This window comes from Labeo rohita, chromosome 2 (genome assembly GCF_022985175.1).
Source record: "Labeo rohita strain BAU-BD-2019 chromosome 2, IGBB_LRoh.1.0, whole genome shotgun sequence".
NCBI lineage: Eukaryota > Metazoa > Chordata > Actinopteri > Cypriniformes > Cyprinidae > Labeo > Labeo rohita.
In genome coordinates, this window is record NC_066870.1 from 36,420,595 (window position 1) to 36,444,373 (window position 23,779).

The 23,779-nt window shown below is 30.7% G+C and overlaps 1 protein-coding gene across 1 annotated transcript in view; it reads right to left on the reverse strand.

Moving 5' to 3' along the window:
* Positions 1-225: 225 nt before the first annotated feature.
* Positions 226-23,779, reverse strand: part of LOC127181571 (potassium/sodium hyperpolarization-activated cyclic nucleotide-gated channel 2) — a 70,103-nt gene continuing 46,549 nt past the window's right edge. Inside the window, exons 5-8 of the mRNA XM_051136346.1 lie at positions 18,729-18,875; positions 16,545-16,785; positions 9,713-9,881; positions 226-7,743 (exon numbers count right to left, since the gene is read on the reverse strand). Of these exons, the coding sequence (XP_050992303.1) occupies positions 6,801-7,743; positions 9,713-9,881; positions 16,545-16,785; positions 18,729-18,875 (1,500 nt within the window). The 3' untranslated portion in view covers positions 226-6,800. The remainder of the gene's footprint in view (positions 7,744-9,712; positions 9,882-16,544; positions 16,786-18,728; positions 18,876-23,779) is intronic.

The window sequence follows — 23,779 nt, forward strand, 5'->3', positions numbered from 1 at the left end:
AAGTTCCCACTCATTGTACCGTATACAGACATGCGGCTCAGGGTTCCAGACAAACAGAAATGTGCAAGTCGTGTTTCCCCACACGAGGAGGTTATGCTGGGTTATTCGTTTCGCTAACACTAATTAGCAGCTACTGTACATATATTGCAAGGTTAAAGGATTAATTCACCCAAAAATTAAAATGCTGTGTATTTAGTCCCCCTTATGCTGTTCCAAATCTGTGTATTCTTATTTTTTGTGTGGAGAACAAAAGGAGAATTTTTGAAGGATCTTCACACAGTTTATTCATACAGCAGCAGTTCAGAGATCAATATCTGTCAAGCTCCAAAAAGGACAGAAAATAGTTTATTTATTTGTAAATAACAGCCTAAATTTCAATCTGTATGACTTTAGAAGATATGGAATATAGTAAACTTTTTTCTTGAATAAAATAAAATAATTAAAATAAAATAAAATTATTAAAACAAACTAAAATGAAAGTCTAAACAGAAATGATAAAAATAAAACCTAATAAAAATATTAATAAAATTTGAATAGGATCTTAATGATAATAAATGACACTGCTTTTGTTGATAATACTTTCGTCGTTTTCCGATACAAATGTCTAAAAATTGAAGATATATATAGTGTTTATTCTCAGAAACAAGGGGAAAAAGTGTCAGAGGGGTACAAAAATTAGGCTTGTTTTCACTATAAATTAAGTTTATTTATGTTATTTTTGTTACCCCATTATCAGATATTTGTTATTTTTTAAATGTTTAAATAAAAAAGTTGACTTAATATATTAAGTCATTTTGCTTCTTAAGTAATCATATAAAGAGTTTATTTGCAAAAACAGATTTTTCAAAAATCATGTTTTTTATTACGTTATCATGTTTTTATTGTGTTTTATTGTGTTAGTTAGCTGTATTTTTTTTTTTTTTTTTTTTTTTTACTTAATCAGAATAACACAAGTGCAGTTTAACTGAGATTAATGGGAATGCACAATGAAAAAATATGATTTTTAAAAACTGTTAAAAACAGAGCTATCTGTTTTTGCAAATGAACTTTTCATATATTGATTTAATAATGTGTAATTATTAAAACAACTATTTTTTTGCAGCATATGACTCTTTTTATGTTTTACTTTTTATTCTTTTTGATGTTTGATAAACATGTTCACAATGAACTTTGTATAAAAAAGAGCTGCGTGAAGATGCTCAAAGCAAATCATTTTCTGGGTGAACGTTCCCTTCAAAAAAAGAAAAGACACATAAACTTTGCATTTTGTCTTTCGTAGAGCCACATACGACTAAAAATAGACTATTTGGAAACTAGATATACTAGGCACTAGGTATTTACAGTACATTGTGCATTGGGGCACATTGTCAAAACTGAAAAGAAACAGACAGACGGGGTGAAAAAAAAAAAACACTTCTCATACCAGAAACATAAAGTACCCTGATTTGCATTTAATGCCAGGAAATATGGAGGAATGTTCAGTCAATCTGTCCGCCTGTCCTTCAAGCGCTAGCAGGGAAGATTGCCTCGCTCGCATCTGCCAGTCTTTCCGCACCGGAAAAGCAGAATAAAACTGTCACGTTTTCCACACAGATGACTTAACGGCAGACGAGGCCTGCGGTGAGAGCGTGAACGGGTACTATATGAGTCTGCCGTGGAGTGGAGTGATACTAAAATACTGACATTTGGCTGCGATCTCCATTGGAACAATCAGACAACAGCGTAATTAGGGCTAAAACCATTACATATGCAAATGCGTGTACATATGTAAATAAAACGGTCTGGTTATTCGCATACATTCACTGCCATACCCATCCTTGTCGACCAACGCTTGAGACGAATTAAAGCACGCTTTGTGTCCTTGGGCGAAAGAACATAAAGCCCTAGCAGAACTGAAAGGTTTATTCGCAGGAAACAGAATGTGCCTTTACTGAGAAACCAAAGAAGAGAGATTACGTTGCAATCGTGTGATAAAGTTTCATCGGTTATTTCCTAGCTTCCTTTCTCAGATTAATATCATCAGACTCTTATGTTACAGGAGATGTGTGTGGAGGTTCAGTTCGCTGGCTTTATTGGGGCTTTTTTAGGTTTGATTGAAATTATGCCTTTAAACCACATCTACACTGGATGCGAGCGCCGCACCGCTAAATTTTAAAACCAAAACACTGCTATTATAATCAACAGAGCTCTTTACAATGCTATCAGCTGACAAATGCCCTGTTTCTATTTTTGCAGTGCTGCATGACTTCTTCAGGCCATTTGTTTTTCCAGTCAGAAATAACATTTTTTATTCATTTAATTTCTTGCATTCCTGTTGCTCATGGGTTTGATTCCCAGAATGCAAGATCTGATCAAATGTATATTTGAACTTGCTTTGGATGAAAACATCTGCCAAATGCATAAATAGTAATGTAAACCTATGTATTTAACACTATAAAGCCTACCACATCATATTTTATACACAAGGCCTCGCAAAGCTGCTGATAAACCTGTTGCACACAGTCTATTACATGCCTTCTGACTGATAGTTTAGACTTTTTTTAGCTTCTTTTGATTTTTTTTTTTTAATAATTCTTTACAATTCTGTTTAGAAATTGATAAATATGATCATTCGGCCTTTAAGGAACATCTGTTTGTTCATCTCTCAATCATTGTATTGCATGCCACATCTTTGATCATCAAACTAAGCATTTAAATATCATCTAAGACATATTATTGAGAGATATATAGTGATGACTGATATTTATATGCAGTTTATGTATGTAAATAGTCTGCTACAATGTTATAAAGATCTCACTGATTTACATTACTAGCTTTAATATTAATTTTTGCTGCATACATATCAGCATCTGCACCAAAGTGAATATTTTTGCTCAGTTTGAGCTGTTGAATAAAGTTGTATGAGCTCCATATATTTTCACTATATCATACTATATAAGCCTGATGTATCAAATATGAATTAATCTTTTTATACTTTCTTTTATATTTTGTATAAAGGTTTAATAAACTTCATTTTCTGACTATTATTTAACATGCAGGCTTTACAGAGTTAAATGTTTGACAATTACTTCAAAGCCAATTTGTGATGCTCCATTAAAAGTTCATTATAAAATGTATAGTTCCGGTTCTTGATTGTGATTGGTTGAGCCGCGTTCTAAGCTGTTGTAAATTACTCTACAAACATACACTTTTGTGTACCTCTGAGTGTTGCTTGGCAACCACTTTGTTGCAACCACAACTGTTTCTGAGGAACTACATTGTTTGGTGGATGAATACTGTTTTTATTAATATCATTACACTTTAGTTGCTCTGTTTTATTTTGTGAAACCTTACTACATATATGAAATAACCGTTTTATAAAAGCAATACACCCTGTAAAACTGTGGTTTACAGTGAATTTATAACGGCTAAGAGGGTTGCCTAACAAGACCCCTTAAGCTGTTATAAATTCACTGTAAACCATGGCTTTCTAGGGCTAATTGCTTTATTTTATACCAACTGCTTTTTGCAAAACGCCATCATCCGCTTCCAGTGTAGATGCAGTGTTATGCTGCTTTTACAACGCAAAGCCTAATGTACAGATCTGACATGTTTACATTCACATAAAAATAAATAGGTCCACACCCTCAATCCATCCAAGATGAGTTTGTTTCTTCATTGGAACAGAGAAATTTAGCATTATATCATAAATGCATCCTCTGCAGTGATTGGGAAAAAATATCAAGGCATTTTAACTTTAATATCATTTCTTCTGGTCTATAATCCATAATAATGCTTCTTCCAGTGGAAAAAAAAAGTCATCAAAATTAACACACACATACTGGTTTAGAGCTGTTCTGCTTGTAAACGTTGCTTGATCTGTGCATATTTCTCTCCTGTTTCAGAAAATATGACTTTTTAATCGGAGAAACCATTATGTTAGATTAGTTAAAAAATGATGGATAAATGCTGGATTTGTTTCTTGCAAAACTCAGTTTTTTACTTCACAAGACATTAATTGATGAACTAGAGTGGATTACTTGTGGATTATTGAGATGTTTTTATCAGCTGTTTAGACTCTAATTCTGACGGCACCCATTCACTGTAGATGATCCATTGGTGAACAAGTGATGCTATTCTACATTTCTCCAAATCTGATGAAGAAACTCATCTACATCATCTACATTGTCAGCAAATGTTCATTTTTTAGGTGAACTATTGCTTTAAGAACACCAAGTGATGATTGAATACAAGTTCATTTCAGATTCAGAACAACATTTGAAAGTGACCCAGATCAGATGGAAAAAATATGATCGCTTGGGTTTGTGCCCTTGCACAAACATGCATGCAACATGATCTGATCTGTGCATATCAGCAGCGTAAAAGCAGGCTTACGGTATATTGTAAAACCAATAGTCATCAATATACTGTTGGACGTTGTCAGTAAATAAACTTCTGTTTGTTTGTGTTTGTTTTAATTGATTAAGCTGCCTGTTTCAATCACACAATCTCAAAATCATCCAGTGCAACTGGGGAATGTGATGATACCTGTCCTATAGAGGGCGCTAATGGGACACAGTGTGCTTTGTGTTACTATAATCCACAGATGGATCACCGTTAGAGAAACAAGACTTAGAAAAATAAAAGCATTCTAGACTTAAGGACGTGATCGCTACAAATAATCGGCAAATACACACAATTTTCCATTTTGCATGAAATATTACTGATCTATTTACATGGCAGTTGTTAATATTCAGGTCACATCGTTAATGCCGTTTGGCATACATTCAAAACCCATTATGCACCAATCTGGTTTGTTTTGCTAAAATCGCTTTTCTTGTTTTACTGCCCGGGTTCGCACATAAAATAATGTACAGCGTCATATTTACAGTTTTCAAAGTTCAAGTGAGAAAAATCTGCAGCAGTTGACAATGAAACAAACAACTACATTCTTGAAAAGAGACAAGTTCGTAAATCAACCCAATAGTTTACACATCAGTTCGCAAGCAATCAACAAATCAACGATTCAGCCAGCGCTCACAGGCCTGCAAACTGAGCCCACGCACAACTGTGTATTACGTTTACAGGCCATTAATATGCAGCATGTTTTAGATACTCAGTAATTTGTGCAAATCAGAATCTATTTTGAACACAACAGGCAAAGTTATAAAAATGTCACTGTTTAACTGTAAAATATAGAATAAATAAATAGATATAGAAGATATTATATTTTTACAATAATATTACATTATATAGATAATAGTCTGTCTTTTTTAGAATTTCATATTATTACATTTATAGGTAAATATTACAATTTTTTTAAGGTCCACACTGGAGCAACCCACCTCTCCGACCTTTGACCTTGACAAAATTGTGACTTTTTCAATTTATTGTGACTGTAGTAATAAAAATATCAACACAGAGAACCATAGCACATTACAAAACCTGTTTCCATCACTGAAACGCACAACCGCCGTAGACCCCCAAACATAAAGAGACCAAAAATTACATGTAACTTCAGAAAACGAGGACACATTTCATAACATACTGCGAAAGCTGCGCAACCTTATCCAGTGCCTTGAAAGACGAGGTTTGGAACATTCTCCGAATAACGCTGATTAAATTGCTTATGCTGCGATACGAAGCTTTCATATAAAAGGCAGGGCGAGAGAATATTGCAGAATTATATTGCATGTGCAGATCAACATGGATCACAAAAAACAGCATGATTATTTTGGTTTGCCTGCTAATTTAAACGACCCATTGCATTCAAGTCTCAGCTCTCAGTGCAACCCCGACGCAGTGAAGTATTGCCTTTATCGACACGCCTGACGAAACGGCGTAAAAACGCAAGCGTTACGCTCCCGTTCGCTAAAACACTTCTACAAATGAAACGATTAATAAGCATATGTGCACAAATACGCACGCACGCACACACAGACCATGTATATGGCTTCTAAACTCGGAATCAAGGCAGTTAAATAGAGGACGCTTTTCGTTTGACTTGTTTTTCTCAGTTGACACAGACACAACCAAAACTTGTGTTCAAGCTCAACTTTGGTTTGAGAGTAAATACAATTTGTGTGTTTTCTATTGTAACTTATTTTTTCCCTTTTTTACCTCCTTATTTACATTAAGATATAAGATCGACCAGCGGTCCATAATACTTTTTTTCTTTTGTATCGATATTTTACAACAAAGTGAAAGACAGGTAATTAGATTGCTACAAGTAGAGCTTATACAGAAAGAATGGAAACACTTTCGCGAAGCGTCAAATCTCGTCATTGTCATCTCTTGCGTGTCCCTGATTTTCTAGTCGCCCGACTGCATTGTATGAACTCTACGGAAAACACCACGCAACACACGACAGGATTTCTCCCTTTCACTCGGGACGATAAAGACAAATATATTAAGAGGCATCAGAAGCTGTACAGGGGCGGCACTAGCTACACTAGCGATCTATTCATAGCGGAGACATTAAATCTACTAGCGGTAAAGGTGAGGTCACATTAGCGATATTTCAGCGAAATTCGTCATCAGCATAGCGACGTATAAAGCACAGAACTCTCGATCCAAGCAGCTTCATTGGTCAACGTAGTGAATTCAAGCGGCCAACTTGAAATGTGTGTGCGAAACTCGCGATTGCGAGGATTTCTACGTAATTTCGCCCGCAAAATTTCGGTAAATGTGACCGTACCTTAAGTCTGTCTGAACGGCCTCCCTTTGGTTCCTATGAAAAGCCACCCTACGAGCGCGGGACTCGAGCAAAAAGAACAAACCGTGACTCACAAAAAGTATCGCAAAGAGTCTCAGAGTTCTCGTCAGAGGTTGGACGATAGCCGGGATCTGGCTGTGAAGTCCGTCTCGGGAAGGCTGACTATGGAATCTTTCTTGCGTATAACCGAGTCCGGTCCCGCTACGGCGGGCGGAGTGCCTGTAGGGGGCGGCGTGGATGGGTAATTCCCAACCGCGGCTGCGGACGCCTGGTGGGGCAGCGCCATTCTCTGAGGCACTGCGCTCCGGACCCCGGAAGGCCCTGGGATGGCAGAATGGGGTGCTTGGGGTGGGCCGATCGACGTCGAGGAGACGTGGGTCGACGGCGGCGGGCTGGGAGCCACCGGCGGAGCGCCATCTTGTGGCAGGGAGGGTTGGGAAGCCGACAGAGCTCTGGCGTCCTGGGTCAGGCTGCCCGTTTGGGGCACCGGTTGGGTTCCCTTGGGCCGTGTTGGACTAGGGACGTGCTGTTGGATGAGTGACAGCTGAGAACCGGAGCGTGTACCCATCGGGCCGCTCCCGTACTGGAAAGTTCGTCCGCCCGCGGCCGCTAGCGGGCTTTGAACCGGCGGACTGGCCATAGCGACCGCGGCCGCGGCGAACGCGCCGAGCCCTGGCTGAGACTGCTGTGGAGAAACCGCCACCGGGCTAGCAAGGTTTTGCACTACCTGGAATCGTCGGACCATCCTGGGCGACTGCATGGTGCTGGGACCCACCATCGGACCGAACTGGGGGCAGAAGCTCATAGCCACCGCCTGCTGGAGAGTAGCGATAGCAGAGCTGCCGCTCTGCGACTGACCAGGCGGAGCAAAGATCCCGCCAGGGATGGAGGGCGTCATGGACATGGCGCGCGGGCGCTGCAGGTCGATCAGCTTCACCATCTCGCGGTCGTACTTCACGATCTCTTGGATCATCTCGTTCTCGCGGTTGTTTAGGATGCCGGAGTTTAAGTCGTGCTGCACTTTGTTCATTAAGATGGAATTCTTTTTCCTGCAATGGGAGATAAAAATAATTGGCCTTTTTTAATAAATAGGGTTGGTGTCCCATACAAGTACAACATTAAAAGTAAAAAAATAAATAATTAAATAAAAAAAAAATAAATTAAATTAAATTAAACATAAAAAAAAAACTAAAATAATTAGCCTTTTCAACAAATATGGTTGGTGTTCCATAGAAGTATAACATTAAAAGTTAAAAATCCTTAAATAAGTAAATAAATAACAAAGAAAAGAAATATAAATAAAATAAAATAGCATTTGTGACTTTCTTATAAAACATTTGGCCTTTAATTATACTTTCTTATAAAAATAACTGGCCTTTTTTAATAAATATGGTTGGTTTCCCATACAAAATCCTTAAAATAAAAAAATAAAATAACATTTTGTGACTTTCTTATAAAATATCTGGCCTTTTTCAACAAATATGGCTGGTGTACCATACAAGTATAACATTAAAAGAAAAACAAAATCCTTAAAAATAAATAAATAAATAAATAACATTTTGTGACTTTTAGTATAACATTAAAAGTAAAAAAAAATCATTTAAATAAATAAATTAATTAATTAAAAACATGTGAATTTTTTTATAAAAATAACTGGCCCTTTGCAATAAATATGGTTGGTGTCCCAAACAAGTATACCATTAAAAGTAAAATAAAAAGGTAAAAAAAGAAAAGAAAAAAAATCCTTCAAATAAATAAATAAAATAAATGAATGGTGACTGGCCTTTTTCAAAAAATATTGTATAACAAGTATAACATTACAAGTAAAAGTAAAAAGATAAAAAAACATAAAAAATAAATAAAACAAATAAATAATAAAATAAAATAAAATAAAATTTGTGACTTTCTACATTGCAGGAAGACAAGCAAATCCCTTTTTTCAGTTTTTACTTACAGTAAATGGTAGTGTTGACTGCATTCATTAAACTTAATCTTACAAATATGCTAATAAATGTATTTTAAGAAATATTATCAAAAAATACATTAGTGTTTTAATTTATGTTATAATTTTGTTATTTGTAATTAATGTTAATTTATTTCATGTCAATGGCAAAAAGGAACAAAATCATAAGAGTTGTACTAATTACAATTAATTATGTATTATGTGGAATTTGCCTATCATCATTATCATCATCATCATCATCAACAACAATAATCATTATCATGCTCAAGTTAAAAAGAAAAAAAGGTTTAAAAAAACAAAATAAGAACAAAACAGATAACACACCATAGCACCTTTTAGTTTAATACGTCTTGACAAAATAAGCATTTTTTCATATTTCCAATAAAAGTGTATAGGAAAAATACAGACTTGTTCATGGAGAAAATAAATATTCAAAAATCCGACACTAAATTGATGATTTATCAGGATAGTTGACTAGTCTTGCATGCATTTCGAGGCATTACATCTCAGAGTGTATATTAGCATGCTAAAACACTTTATGAGAAGCACCATCGCTACAACCATTAAAAAATGCCTTCATAATAAATTCACTGCTTTCAACAACACATTTACTGCAGTGAATTTATAACACAGTCGGATTTTAAATCACCCGCTGTGAGCAATTTTCCTGTTGTTATGCAGAATCCACAGGATCTTTATTAAAACTATGACAGATTTGAGCAATAAAAGACTTCACCTTTTATTTATTTATCCTATTTACCCTGACAGACTGTGCTAATTGTTCCTACTGTACATTGCTTTTAACACATCAGATCGAATGCACATTCCAGCTTTTAAACCCACCAGAACATATACATTAGAAGTCAATGAGACACGTTCATTACTGTTAACAGGTTTTCTGTTGTTTTTTTACGAGCTCAACATTATGGACAAGTCAATACTGTGTCGACGCAGATGGGGTCCATAAAGCTTAAGCTGTGTTTAACTCTGAATAATCCTTTAAGGCAGTAAAATGTTCACATTATTGTTCTTTGAGAAGGTGTTTCAGGATTCGCTTACCCAAGCGGTCCAGTCGGTCAATGGCTACGGTCTCAAAGGCCCTCCTCATCATGGGATACTCCTCCAAAACCTCATTAAAATTGTCCACGGAGAGCGAATACAGGCGACAGTAAGTTTCCGCTCGCACGCTCGCCGTACGACGGCCCCGCGTCAGCAGACAGATCTCTGACAGAGAGAGAAAAAACACAGACTTTTAAAATTCAAGAGCAGCAGAATGATTAAAGACATCCTGATATTGCCGTTCATTTGGGGGAAGGAACTTTGTGACCTTTTCTAGATGCCAAGTGTTTTTAAATTGCTCGAAAACTGAAACCCTGAAGAGTCCTCTTGAACAGGGTGTGAATTTAAATATCTGCCTGCAGAAAGTAATTAAACTTTATCAGACTTCATTCAAAAGTATGTGATTTGAATGCTTATTACAAAGTGGTGAATATATTCTTGCTTTATTGAGCTCTCGTGTCTTAAAAATGAAGGGTGTAATTATTTCAGTGCTAAAATACCTTCTCGTATCCTATTTTAAATGGATATTCTGTTATAATTCACTCAGCTTCTTGTCATTGCAAACCTGTTTAACTTTATTTCTTCTGAGGAACACAAAAAGAGGGTCCAATATCATTGGACCACATTGACCCTCCGAAAAGAAAAAAGTCATACTGGTTTGAAGCTACAAGTCTCTTTTGCTCACCAGTGCTATGGAAACCCATTTCAGCCACTAAGTAAAAATAAATAAATCAATAAAAAAGGTAATTGCAACTTTTTATCTCACAATTCAATTTTTTACAGAATTGCAAGATATAAACTCACAACTGCAAGATATAAAGTCCAGAACTATGAGATATAAACTCACAACTGTGAAAAATAAAGCTGGCATTGCAGGATATGAACTCAGGATATGAACTCAGAATAGCTAGAAATTCAGAATTTTTGTGTCATAAATGCAAGTTTTTTTATCTCACAATTCTGACTTTTTCTTGCAATTCTGCCTTCTTTTCTCAAAATTGTGAGATATAAACTCGAGTTAAAGAGTTTTAAAAAAAACTCTTAAAATTATAAAGTCGGAATTGTGTGATATTAACTTTACAATTGCAAGAGAAAAGTCAGAATATTAAGCTAAAACGATGCAATTGTTTTTAAAATTTTTTATGCCATTATTAAAATAGTAAAACTTCCATTAAAATAGTAAAAAAAAATATTATTACAATTTGAAATAACAGTTTTCTATTTGAACATATTTTAAAATTTAATTTTACAAATAATTTAAAATCAGCATATTAGAATGATTTCTGAAGGATCATGTGACTGAAGACTGGAGTGATGATGCCGAAAATTCAGCTTTAAATCACAGGAATAAATTACATTTTTTAATTAAATTACATTTTAAAATATTTTCATATAGAAAATTGTTATTTTAAATTGCAATAATATTTGACAATAATTCTGTTTATATATATATACATATGTTTTATATTTGAACATATTTTAGAAATTTAAAAATAATTTAAAATCAGAATTAGAATGATTTCTGAAGGATCATGTGACACTGAATGCTGGAGTAATGCTGAAAATTACATTTTAAAAATATATTCAAATAGAAAATGGTTATTTTAAATTGTAACATATACTCAAAAAAAGGACCTATAATGTTAATGGACTGTTTTTTAATAGGTATTACTCATATTTTGAATTCAACCATGCATTGTGCTGTGATTTAGGGTTTAAGGAAATATTCAGCATATTGGATTCTGTTTTTCTATTAATTATTTTCTTACAGTTTATATATACACCATACATTTTTTTATTAAAGAAATTAATATTTTTGTTCATGAAGGACACATTAAAATGCTCAAACGTGACAGTGAAGACAATTTAATGTTAAAAAGGTTTTATATCAGATAAATGTTGTTCTTTTGAACTTTCTATTCATCAGTGAATTCTGAAAAATAAAATGCATCGTGATTTTCACAAAAATATGAAGCAGCACAACATTGATAATAATCTGAAATGTTTCTTGAGCAGCAAATCAGCATATCAGAATGATTTCTGAAGGATCATGTGACGCTGAAGACTGGAGTAATGATGCTAAAAATTCAGCTTTGATCACAGGAATAAATTACATTTTAAAATATATTACAACAGAAAATGTAATAGTTAAATTGTAATAATATTTTATTGTATTTTTGATTTTAAAAAAATACAGCCTTGGTGAGCAGAAGAGATTTCTTTCAAAAACATGAAAAATTCTGAATTATTCCAACCTTTTGACCGGTAGAGTATATATATATATGTCTTACATATATATATATGTATGGCCTTGTTTCATAGTGAGTGTTGAAGGTTATTTTGTGTCTATATTTAGAAGATTACACACACACAGGTTCCCTGGGATTAAATTGACCCCATATGATATTGAAACACAACTATGAAACATCTTGCTCCTTAGGATGGGAGAGAAATAGCCCACAAGAGCCTGTGAAAATAATAAACGTCATTCGTCGTACATGCTGTGCGTCATTCTGTGCATTAAGTCCTGACCCATCCATCAGGGTCCTCTGTGTGTTCGGTCCATTTCCCTGTCTGCTCCCCAAATCAATCTAGAAAATCCAATTCACAACCTTGGAAGCCTTGGTTCATTTTAGAGAACTTCGTCATCCAGCGGCGTTCAACCGGAGCCGGGGTCATTCATCAAACCAAAGCCAGTAAATTAAATCCACAATCACAGGTATGGACACAAGGTGAACACACACACACACACACACACGCGCCGGTGCAACACAAACACTCTTGTGTGGACAAACACATGAGCACAAAACCTCACTTGTATCTAATTTGTTCTTTTTTTCTGATTATACACTTTTAAAATCCACTCACACAAACTGCTGCAACCCATAAACAAAAGACTCTTAGAGGACAATTACATCAAATATAAAAACAATTCAGGTTTATTATAGATAACTAAAACTAACACTATAAATGGTCTTATTTATAATAAATAAACATTAACTGTAATAAAAAAAAAAATACACATTTTATCCAGCTATTTGACAAAGCAGCGTTTCTCATTTTGCTTTAGTTTTAGTAAAATAACTCAAACTAAATAAATAAATAAACAAAAACAAACAAAATCTACTACAAAAAACACAAACAAAACTACTACAATTACTAAAAAATATAGATATAAATCTTTATAGATATAAATCTAATTCAAAATATTACCAAAACTATATTTGGATCATTTAAAAAAACAGTAAATAAAATACAAAAAAAATTATATATTTCATTTTATACATTAATTTTAAATTAATACATTTGATTATTAGTATATTATTGTTATAAAAAACGTATATAGACATATTTTAAAAAAAGTCAAAAATACACAAACAAAACTATTACAATTATTTAAAAATTTAACTAAAACTAAAATGAAAACAAAAAATATAAATATAAAGATCTAATTCAAAATATTCTCAAAACTATATCTGGGTCATTAAAAAACACTAAATAAAATACAAAAATATATATATATTTTATTTTATACATTAATTTTGAATTAATACATTTAATTATTATTATATTATTATTATAAAAATCATATATAGACATATTTTAAAAAGGCAAAAACACAAACAAAACTACTACAATAACTAAAAAGTTTAACTAAAATTAAAGTGAAAACATAAAAACAATCATATATATTTTATATATTATATATATTTTTTTTATTTTATACATTAATTTTTAATTAATACTTTTAATTATTGTTATACATTTTTTAATAAAATGTATCAAATTCTTTTAATGATTTAGCAATATGGTTATGATAATTTGAAATGTGAAATGTGCTGTAAATAATATCAAAATACGAAAATATTTATTCGAAATATAAATATTTTTATTTGATTATTATGTGACAGTTTACATCTATTTATAGATCTATCATTATTATAATTAAAAAAGTACATTTTATATGCACAGCATTTGCATAAGACATAATGGTAATGATATGAAAGCTGTCAAAAATAATTATAAAAATAAACATTTTTAAATTAATAAATGTCCTTACCCTGGCATTTGTTAAGTTTAATTTATGCTAGTATAAATAATTATATTTAATATTTAAAAATGTCTAAAAATTGCAATATGACAATGAGCATTTGGAAGGAAATCTGCTTACTTTTCCTGAACATAAAAAAAATCTTGTATATTTTATTCAAAATATAATTTTGTCATTTGGTTATAAAACTAAATTTCACATTCACTTTGTTTTTATTTCACCAAATAAATTTTACAAAAAACACCAGAGACAAATCTGATACTTAAATGGACCGCAACTGAAATCTTCTGAGCTACGAAAACAGCGATACAGTTTTCCTGTGTGTAATACTGAGACTGCTCTTTCTACACAAAGCATCAGGCGGCTTCTCTCTTTTCTTCTTTGATCTCAGACTACACAAGACATCAGTTCGTCTTTGACCTTTCCAAGGTCACGCGCCGAGGCTCTTCCAGAGCCTCCTGCCCTCTGCAGCTGAGATGGGCTGACTCATGCCGATTTAAGGCTGCAGAGGGATCGTGTTCCCCTCCTCAGCATCACTCTCTCTCTCTCTCTCTCTCCGTCAGCTCATAACCATCACAACTCACTGCCGCACTTCTGCTTTCCAGAGGATTCAGAGACTTGTGCAACTTAAGAAGCAAACACTGTTTCCTAACAAAGAGCGACGTGACATGTTTCGGCAATATGTAATCTGTCCACACTGAAAGTGAAAATGCTTTCTTTGGTTTTGAAATATTTACCGTAGGTGGGCCTGTCACAAATAAACAAGCTTAACTCGTTTCAGTAGAGGTTAGGATTCGCTGTTGAGGCAAAGTCAAATCAAGTTCAAATTAAAGGTGTGGTGCTATTTTAATTTCATAATTTTAATACTATTTTGAAGTAGTTCTTGTTTTTACATCTTGTTTTCATTTAAAATTTTGTTAAAGTTTTAGGATCTTTTTATTATTTTGTGTTTGTTATTTTTTTTAAAAATTGTCACTATATAGCTTTTTTATTTATTCATTTTTATTTCAGTTTTAGTTATTTTATAACATTAAGTTAAACTATGATAACAAATGTTGCCTTGGCAACTAGCTGAAATAAAATTTTTATTTTATTTTATTTAAATTTTTGTTCAAGTTTTAAGATTTTTTATTATTTTGTGTGAAGTTGTGTAATTTTTATTATTTTGTTTCATTTTTATATTTTATATTGCTTTTATTCATTTTTATTTCAGTTTTAGTTTTAGTTTTAGTTATTTTATTACATTAGGTTAAACTAAATGAAGATGACAAATGTTGCCTTGGCAACTAGCTGAAATAAAATGTAAAATTTCTTTATTTTTAAAATATTAGGAATTAGGAAGTTTGTGTAATTTTTATTATTTTGTTTCATGAAAATTTATTTATTTATTTATTTATTTTTAATTATCTATATTTTAATTTTATTTCATTTAATTTTATTTAAAGTTTTAGGAATTATTATTATTTTGTGTAAAGTTGTGTAATTTTTATTATTTAGTTTAATTTTTATTGATTTATTTATTTGTATTTTTTTCCCATTGTCTATATAGCTTTTATTAATTTTATTTCAGTTTTAGTTTGTTGTTTTATTACATTAAGTTAAACTAAATGAAGATGACAAATGTTGCCTTGGCAACTAGCTAAAATAAAATGTAAATTTTTATTTAATTTTTGTTAAAATTTTTAGGAGTTTTTTATTATTTAGTATAAAGTTGTGTAATTTTTATTACTGTTTAATTTTACATTTGTATTTATTTATTTATTATCTATGTTTTAATTTTATTTTATTTTATTTCATTTGATTTTATTTAAAGTTTTAGGAATTTTTATTATTTTGTGTAAAGTTGTGTAATTTTATTATTATTTTATCTATTTATTTATTTATTGTTTATATAACTTTTATTATTTTTATTTTAGTTTTTGTTATTTTATTACATTAAATGTTGGATTTTAATTAATTCAATTTTTATTTAATTTAACTATTATAAAAGATAAATACATTCATAAATGCAACAACAACAACAACAACAATAATGATAATAATAATAAAAATAATAATACGTATGGAGAAATTGAAACTTACTATTATAGTATATTATTGCCTAGTAATTTAATTCATACTAATAAAAAAAAAAAAAAAACACCATTTATGTGAAAATCTTGAAATTTAGCCCTGAGATTGGAGCAGCTTAAGTGGTCATAATTTAAATAAAGTGCACAAATTTATTGTTAAAATTCTGTCTCTCATGCAATTTTTAATGTTCATAAATGACTAAGTAAACCACTTCCTAAAAAGTAAAAACTAAGGTGCGTTCAAAATTTTGTTGTGTTTATTTAATCATATTTGGGATGGGCATATTTTCCAGTCTGGCGAATAACAGACAGCGAAATGAGGAGAAAATCATCATTTATATCCCGTTTGGTGCAGCAGAAATTACAGAAAACAAGGCATCTGCCACACAGTGATGTGAACACTGGCTAGAGAATAACTAGTGATTAAATTTACATTTTTAAATCAAAATGACATCAAAATATCAAGGTCAGGCCGAAAGAGATGCGTAAAGTAAAAGTATACGAATAGGCCTTTAAAGTTCATTTCATTTACTGTCGATATAATGACGTCACGTAAAAAGTACTAAAATAGAAGAGGTCACACCATATCTGGCTTAAATGATTTAAAATGTTATGGGGTTCAATAAGGATTTGAGCGGTTTAATTAAGTAAAGTGATGGTTTAATTCCCATCTAATTTACGAGGTTAATTTAAGTGGGATCGTACCTCCGAAGTAGGAGCCGTCGGAAAGTTTCATGCCGACCGTTCCTTTGGTAATCACGTTCACCACGCCGTGCTGGATGAAGTACATCTTCTTGCCGATGGTTCCCTCACGGATGATGTAATCGCCGGGTTGGAAGACCTCGAAACGCAGCTTCGTCAGCATGGCCGTCACAAAGTTGGGCTCGGCGTTGGCGAACAGGGGCATGGAGGCCACCAGCTTACGGCAGTTGAAGTTCACGATTTCCTGACGGTGGAGGAAACGGAGGGAAAGAAGGCCAGAAGGGGAGAGAAATACATAAACGCAAATTTCACATACACAGCATTTACATAAACATCAGGGTGAATCACATGAAAACTGTCAAGAAATGTTTGGGTTTAAAAAATAAATAATTTTATACTATTTATTTTCATTTTAAGAAGATAAGATGTATTATTGTTGTATATTATAGCCTGGTATTTATTGTACTGAATTTAATACCAGAAAATGTACAAATAAAAAAAATCAATATTTAAAATGATGATGGTAATAATAATAAAAATAGTAATAATAATAATAACAAGTTGCACATATATAAACATTTCCCTGTAAATCAATTAATTAATAAATACTAATAATTTGCATAAAAATATAACAGTAAAATATTTTCTAGTATTTGAATTTTATGCTAATATAAGAAAAAAACATTAATAATAATATTGTAAAAATAACACTTTAATTGTTATTATTATCATTATTACTGCCTAGCTCTTAGTATACTTTATTTAAATAAATATAATTATTATTATTAATATAAAAATACAATTTAAAAAATGCTATATTAATAATTTGCATGAAAAATGACATTATTATAATATATTATAGGCTAGTATTTGTTCTACTGAATTTAATTTATGCTAATATAAGAAAATAAAATTGACATGAAAATATAATAATAATTATGTAAAAATGACACTTTTATTATTATTATTATTATAGCCCAGTTCTTACTGCGCTGCATTTAATTTGAATTTATTTATGCTAATATACAAATAACATTTTATGTAAATAAAATGTTAATAATAATAATAATAATAATTTGCATGTAAAATGACTTTTTATAGTATATTATAGGTTAGTATTTGTTTTACTGAATTTAATTCGAAAATGAATTAATCAAAAAATGTACATGAAAATGTAATAATAATAATAATAATAATAATAATAATAATAATAATTATGATAATAATGTAAAAATTACACTTCTATTATTATTATTATAGCCTATTTCTTATTGTACTGTATTTAATTAGAATTTAATTATGCTAATATATAAATAAAATTGTATCTGAAAATGTTATATTAATAATAATAATAATAAATTATTATTATTATTATTATTATTATTATAGTATTTGTGCTGTTTGTTTTACTGTATTTAATTTGAGTTTAGTTCATGGTATTATACAAATAAAAATGTATCTTAAAATGTTAGAATAATAATAGTAATATTTATTTGTAAAAATGTATTTATAATAATAAAAATAAAGTAAAAATGACACAAATATGACACAATTATTATTAGACCATTATTCTTATTACATCTGTTGTAAATTTGATTAAAATATAATAATAATAATAATAATAATAATGTAAAAATGACACTTTTATTATTATAAATAAAATTATTATTATTATTATAATAAAATAATTATTATTGTGGTTGTTGTTGTTATAATTTTTATAGCCTAGTTGTTATTGTACTGTATTTAATTGGAATTTAATTTATGCTGAAATAAACATTTATCAGAAATTTTACAGTACGATGATGTGAATTTGTAATGTCAAAAAAAATACCAGTTGAAATTTGAGCGGGACATTTCTTGGTTCGATTTAGTTATAAAGGATCATAATAAAGCATAAACATCTCTACACAAGCAGCTGAATGTTTGTTAGGAGCTTTATGTTCTCTGTAACCAGCATTAAATGCAGTGAAAGCTGGAAGCCATTCACAGGAGGGATTTAGCTGTTTACTCTGACACAAATGAGTTTGGATGGTGTTCCCGCTTCAGCATGGTTTCATTGTTTTGGAAAGCTTTGCGACAACTGCGGGGCCTTCTGGGAGATTTTTTCCACAGATGTTTACAGACATAGACAGACCTTTGCAAACACACAGATAACCAAACACACACACATCGGTGTGTCCTCACCTCTCTGAGCGGCTCGTTCAGCTCCTCTAGGATGCTTTCTTCATCAAACATCTTGCCCTGGTAACGGTGCTCATAGTAATCGTGGATTTTCTGTCGGAAATCAGCCGGAAGTTTGTGGAAGGACATGTACTGCTCCACTTGTTTGTACTGCAGAGACAAAAACACAGAAATGTAAAGAAAATGAGGATGTTTCAGCTACAGCGCTTTCAGATCATGTCAGATCTTTAAACCAGGGTTTACTGTGAACTAAAATAGAAACTATTTAAACATGTTAATCAAATGTTGTTAATCGAAATAAGATTCAAAAAACGTATTTCATTTTTTTTTTTCTAATAATCGTTTAGTTTAAGTTGAATCATTACAGTTTTCAAATGGAGATAAAAGGTAAATAAAAACTAGACCTGAAATACAAATAAATGAAACCTGAATAGTAATATTAAAAAAAGTTACAAAATTATTTAATATAATAATAATAATAATATTTAATGATATATTTATATTTAATGTTTAATAATAATTTAATAATACAAATTGAAATTGAAATTTAAATAATAATAATAATAATAATAATAATAATAATAATAATAATCATTTAATTTTTATATCGAAAATAACATTTACCTGAAATTTAATAACAGTAATAAGAAGAATTTGCATAGAGAAAATAAAAAGTAAATAATAAGCAATAAAATAAGTAATAAATTAACTAAATAAAAATAAATAAATAAATAACCTAAATGGTAATATTAAAAAATATTAATAATTAAAAAACGATAAAAATTACGAAAACAAAATTTAACAATAATAAATATAAGAAAATAAAATACATGAAAATGTAATAATAATAATAATAATAATAATAGTAATGTAAAAATTACACTTTTACTATTATTACTATTATTATTTGTACTGTTAATCATTAATACTGTTAAAATCATTAATAATAATAATATGAAATAATGAAATAATGAAATAAATAAACTTAAAACTGAAAATATATAAATAAAAGCTCATTTAAAATATGAATATAAACTGGAACAGTATATAATTAACACTAAAATAACACTGCTTTAAACTAAAATAGAAAGACAAGTACTGCCTATTGTGATACAGCCATTTCAAAGTGAGGCATGACTTTCACACGATTTCAACACAAGCAAATTGACTAAACATCTAAAAAAAAAAAAAAAAAAAAAAAATCTCTGGAGGACAGAACATTTACAGACACAAGCCATGCCAAGGTTATTCAACAAACACTGTAACAGCTGGTCAGTATCCAAGAAAATGAGGCCAGGAGAGAACAAAGACAAAGAAAATCACACAAAAAATTACAGAGTTCATCACTCTTGATGATTAATGGTTCCTTGGTAATTTGTACTCGACTGTGTGTTTTGCCAAGTCCAGATTGCTGTAGTCCAAAACACAAAGATATACACCTAAATTAGCAAAAAACACATTATTCATTACATGTCATTTCCACCACATAAAGCATGTTAATTTTAGATTGTGGTGGAAATCGTCATCAAATCACACAGGGAAAAAATCTCCTGTGAAAAGACCTAGTAAGAGGGAGAAAAATTGTTTTCAACAAGTTTACTTTCTAAAAAGGGCCAAACAGGTTGTAGAAATGTCCATGTCAGCATAAAAACTTTCACGTTTTCTCTCATTGCTGTAATCTGGGTCCACGGAGTCACTATTTGTTCTTCAAGCAACGTACGACCCCCAAATCCCAGCCCCCGATCATTAGTTAACGCTAACGCAATGCCAAGCATCGCTCAAACCGCATTATTTACGGAGACAGAAAGAGAGCAGTAATGATGGAATGATCTACACAAAACAAAGAAAACAGGTCAGAGCGGAGGCATTAGCATTGCAGTCGTGTGCGTTCCTGTTGCGCGGCAGCATCTGCTGACGCAGGCGTTTGTGGAGCACCTGTAAAGGTCCCTGAACCACTTGTGAGAATAATTGCCTGCATGTTGAGCTTTATAAAGGTCCCACTACTGCTCTCATTCCACAACTTCATACGAACATGAAAGTGGGCTGCATCTGTCAGCGCCAGCGCTGGGTCAACAGTGTTCAAAGATTGCTTTTAAAAGGAGGTCACATGAAAAACATAACATTTTATTTGATCCTTTCATATAACAAAGTTCAATAGAAGAGGTTTGAGCATTTTAGAACTTCCAGAGCTTCAATAATATTTTTCCTTGATATTTTGAAATGACAGAGTTCAATGTACCAGATAAAAAATAAATAAATAAAATAAATAGAACTTCCAGAAATTCAAAAATAATAAACAAACAAATACATTTTTCTTGATATTTTGAAATAACAGAGTTACATGTACTACATAGAATTCCAGAGATTCGAGGTTCAGTAGTAGATTTTAGAATTTCCAGAGACACCAGAGAAATTTAGAGACTCCAGAAATTAAAAAAAAAATAAATAAACAAAATTTTCCTTGATTTTTTAAATAGCAGAGTTCAGTACTATATTGTAAAAGTTTTAAAAAATTCCAGAAATTCAGTAAATAAATAAATAAACATTTTACTTGGTCTTTTGAAACCACCAAAATAAATATATTAGATTTTAGAATATTAGAACTCCTAGAAATTCAAAATTAAATAAATAAATAAAATTTTCTTTAATCTTTTGAAATAACAGTGTTCAATGTACAAGACTTTAGAATTTTAGAACTTTTAGAGATTCAAAAAAAAAAAAAAAAAAAAGAAAAGCTTTTACTAATTTTACTTGGTCTTTTGAAATAACAGAAGTAAATAAATAAATTATTTTTGATCTTTTGAAATAACAGTGTTCAATGTACTAGAAAAAATAAAATAAAAGCAATCATTCAATCAATCAAATCAAAACAAAATCTTCTGAAAAAGCATATTTTAGTGTACTAGATTTTTTACATTTTAGAATTTCCAGAGATACCACAAAAAAATTCCTTGATCTACTAAAATACTAGAGTGCAATATACTATAATATACTATAATTTAGAATTGTAGAATTATATTGTAGAAATTCCAGAGATTCAAGAAATAAATAAAATAAATACATTTTAAAAATCCATCAGTAAAATAAAAATTCATTGATCTCTTAAAATAACAATGTACTAGATTTTAGAAATGTAGAACCTAAAAATTTTTTTACAATAAAATAATAATAAATTAATAAAAAAATGTTCTTGAGTTCATTAGAACTTTCAGATATTAAAAGCAAATAAATAAAAATTACTTTTACTAAATTTACTTGGGAAAAAAAAAGAAAAAAAAAATATCTACATACAGTTATCTTCAATCCTTTCAAACGAACAGTGTTCAATGTACTAGATTTTAAAACTTCCAGAGATTCAAAAAAAAAAAAAAAAAAAAAAAAAAAACCTTTGATCTTTTAAAATACCAGAGGTCAATGTACAAGATTTAGGAATTTTAGAAATTCCAGATATTAAAAAAAAAAAAAAAAAAAAAAAAAAAAAAAAAAAGAAAAGAAAAAAAAAAGAGTCAATAAAATAAAAAAAAAATCCTTGATTTTTTCAGTTCAGTGTACTTTTTTAAAATTTTAGAACTAACGGAGATTAAAAACAAAAACCTTTTACTAATTTTACTTCATCTCTTAAAATAACAGAATTCATTTTTTTTAGTAGAACTTTACAATTCTAGAACATCCAGAGATTCAAAAAAGGTCCTAGATATTTTGAAATACGAGAGTTCAATGTACCTACTAGATTTTGGAATTTTAAAAATTCCAGAGATTCCAAAAAACATTCAATCAATCAGTCAATAAAATAAAATAAAAAATCCTTGATTTTTTTTTAAAAATAGCAGAGTTCAGTGTACTTTTTTAAAATCATTTTAGAACTATAACAGAGATTAAAAACAAAAACCTACTAATTTTACTTCATCTTTTAAAATAACAGAATTCGATTTCGAATTTTAGAACATTGAGATCAAAGTATCAATGACAACAGGGTCATTAAAATGGACTCTTGAAGATACAGTGGCAAAAACATGGTTTCCAGCCTCATATTCATTGTCATTATGAGGGACTGAACTAGTGTACCATAAACATGTTGGATAACGTTCCTCTGTGCATCGTCTGGACTATTTCGAACAGCCTCCAGTGGATCTATACCCTGAAACAGCTTCTCCCAGCCTTTCATTGATCCAGATGCTTCACGGTGAAGATGTCGCTCACTTACTCAGTTGAAGAAGCAGCCGTGTTGATCTAAGTGGTTCACTGATGGACCGATAAAGAAAATTGTGTTTAATGGGCAAGTCAGAAGAAAGCAATGCGATAGAGATGGACTGATAGACCTGGCGTGACGTCAAACTGCATCCTCTCTCGCCTCATTTACAGCCAAATTAAATGAAAACCGAGTCGTCGTTGATGGAGTCGTTTACCGATCGGTGTGAAGGGTTACAGACAAGGACAGGTCAGAACATGCAACTGTTCTCACTAGTTTAGCACGTAAATATTTTGAAATACCAGAGTTCAATGTACTATATTTTTGAAATTGTAGAAATTCCAGAGACTCAAGAAATAATTAAAATAAATAAATACATTTAAAAAATCAGAAATCAATCGATCAATAAAATAAAAATTCCTTGATCTCTTAAAATAACAATGTACTAGATATTAGAAATTTAAAACCTCTAAAAAATGAACAAAAACAAACAAATAAATAAATAGTTAGATAAATAAATAAACGTAAATAAATAAAAATGTCCTTGATTTTTTTTTCGAAATAGCAGAGTTCAATGTACTAGATTTTAAAATTTTAGAACTTCTAGATATTAAAAAAGCAAATAAATAAAAATCACTTTTACTAATTTTATTTGGCCTTTTGTAATATCAGAACTAAATATTAGATTTTAGAATATTAGAACTTCCAGAGATTCAGAACATGCAGCTGTTCTCACTAGTTCAGCCTGTAAATGATGTGATTCATCACAGTAAAATTTTGAGTTTTTGTAGTATAAAATATGGCACAGGTCTGAACACAAACACAGAAGAAATAGTATATTTTTGACCTTTTCTGAAGAGCTTAA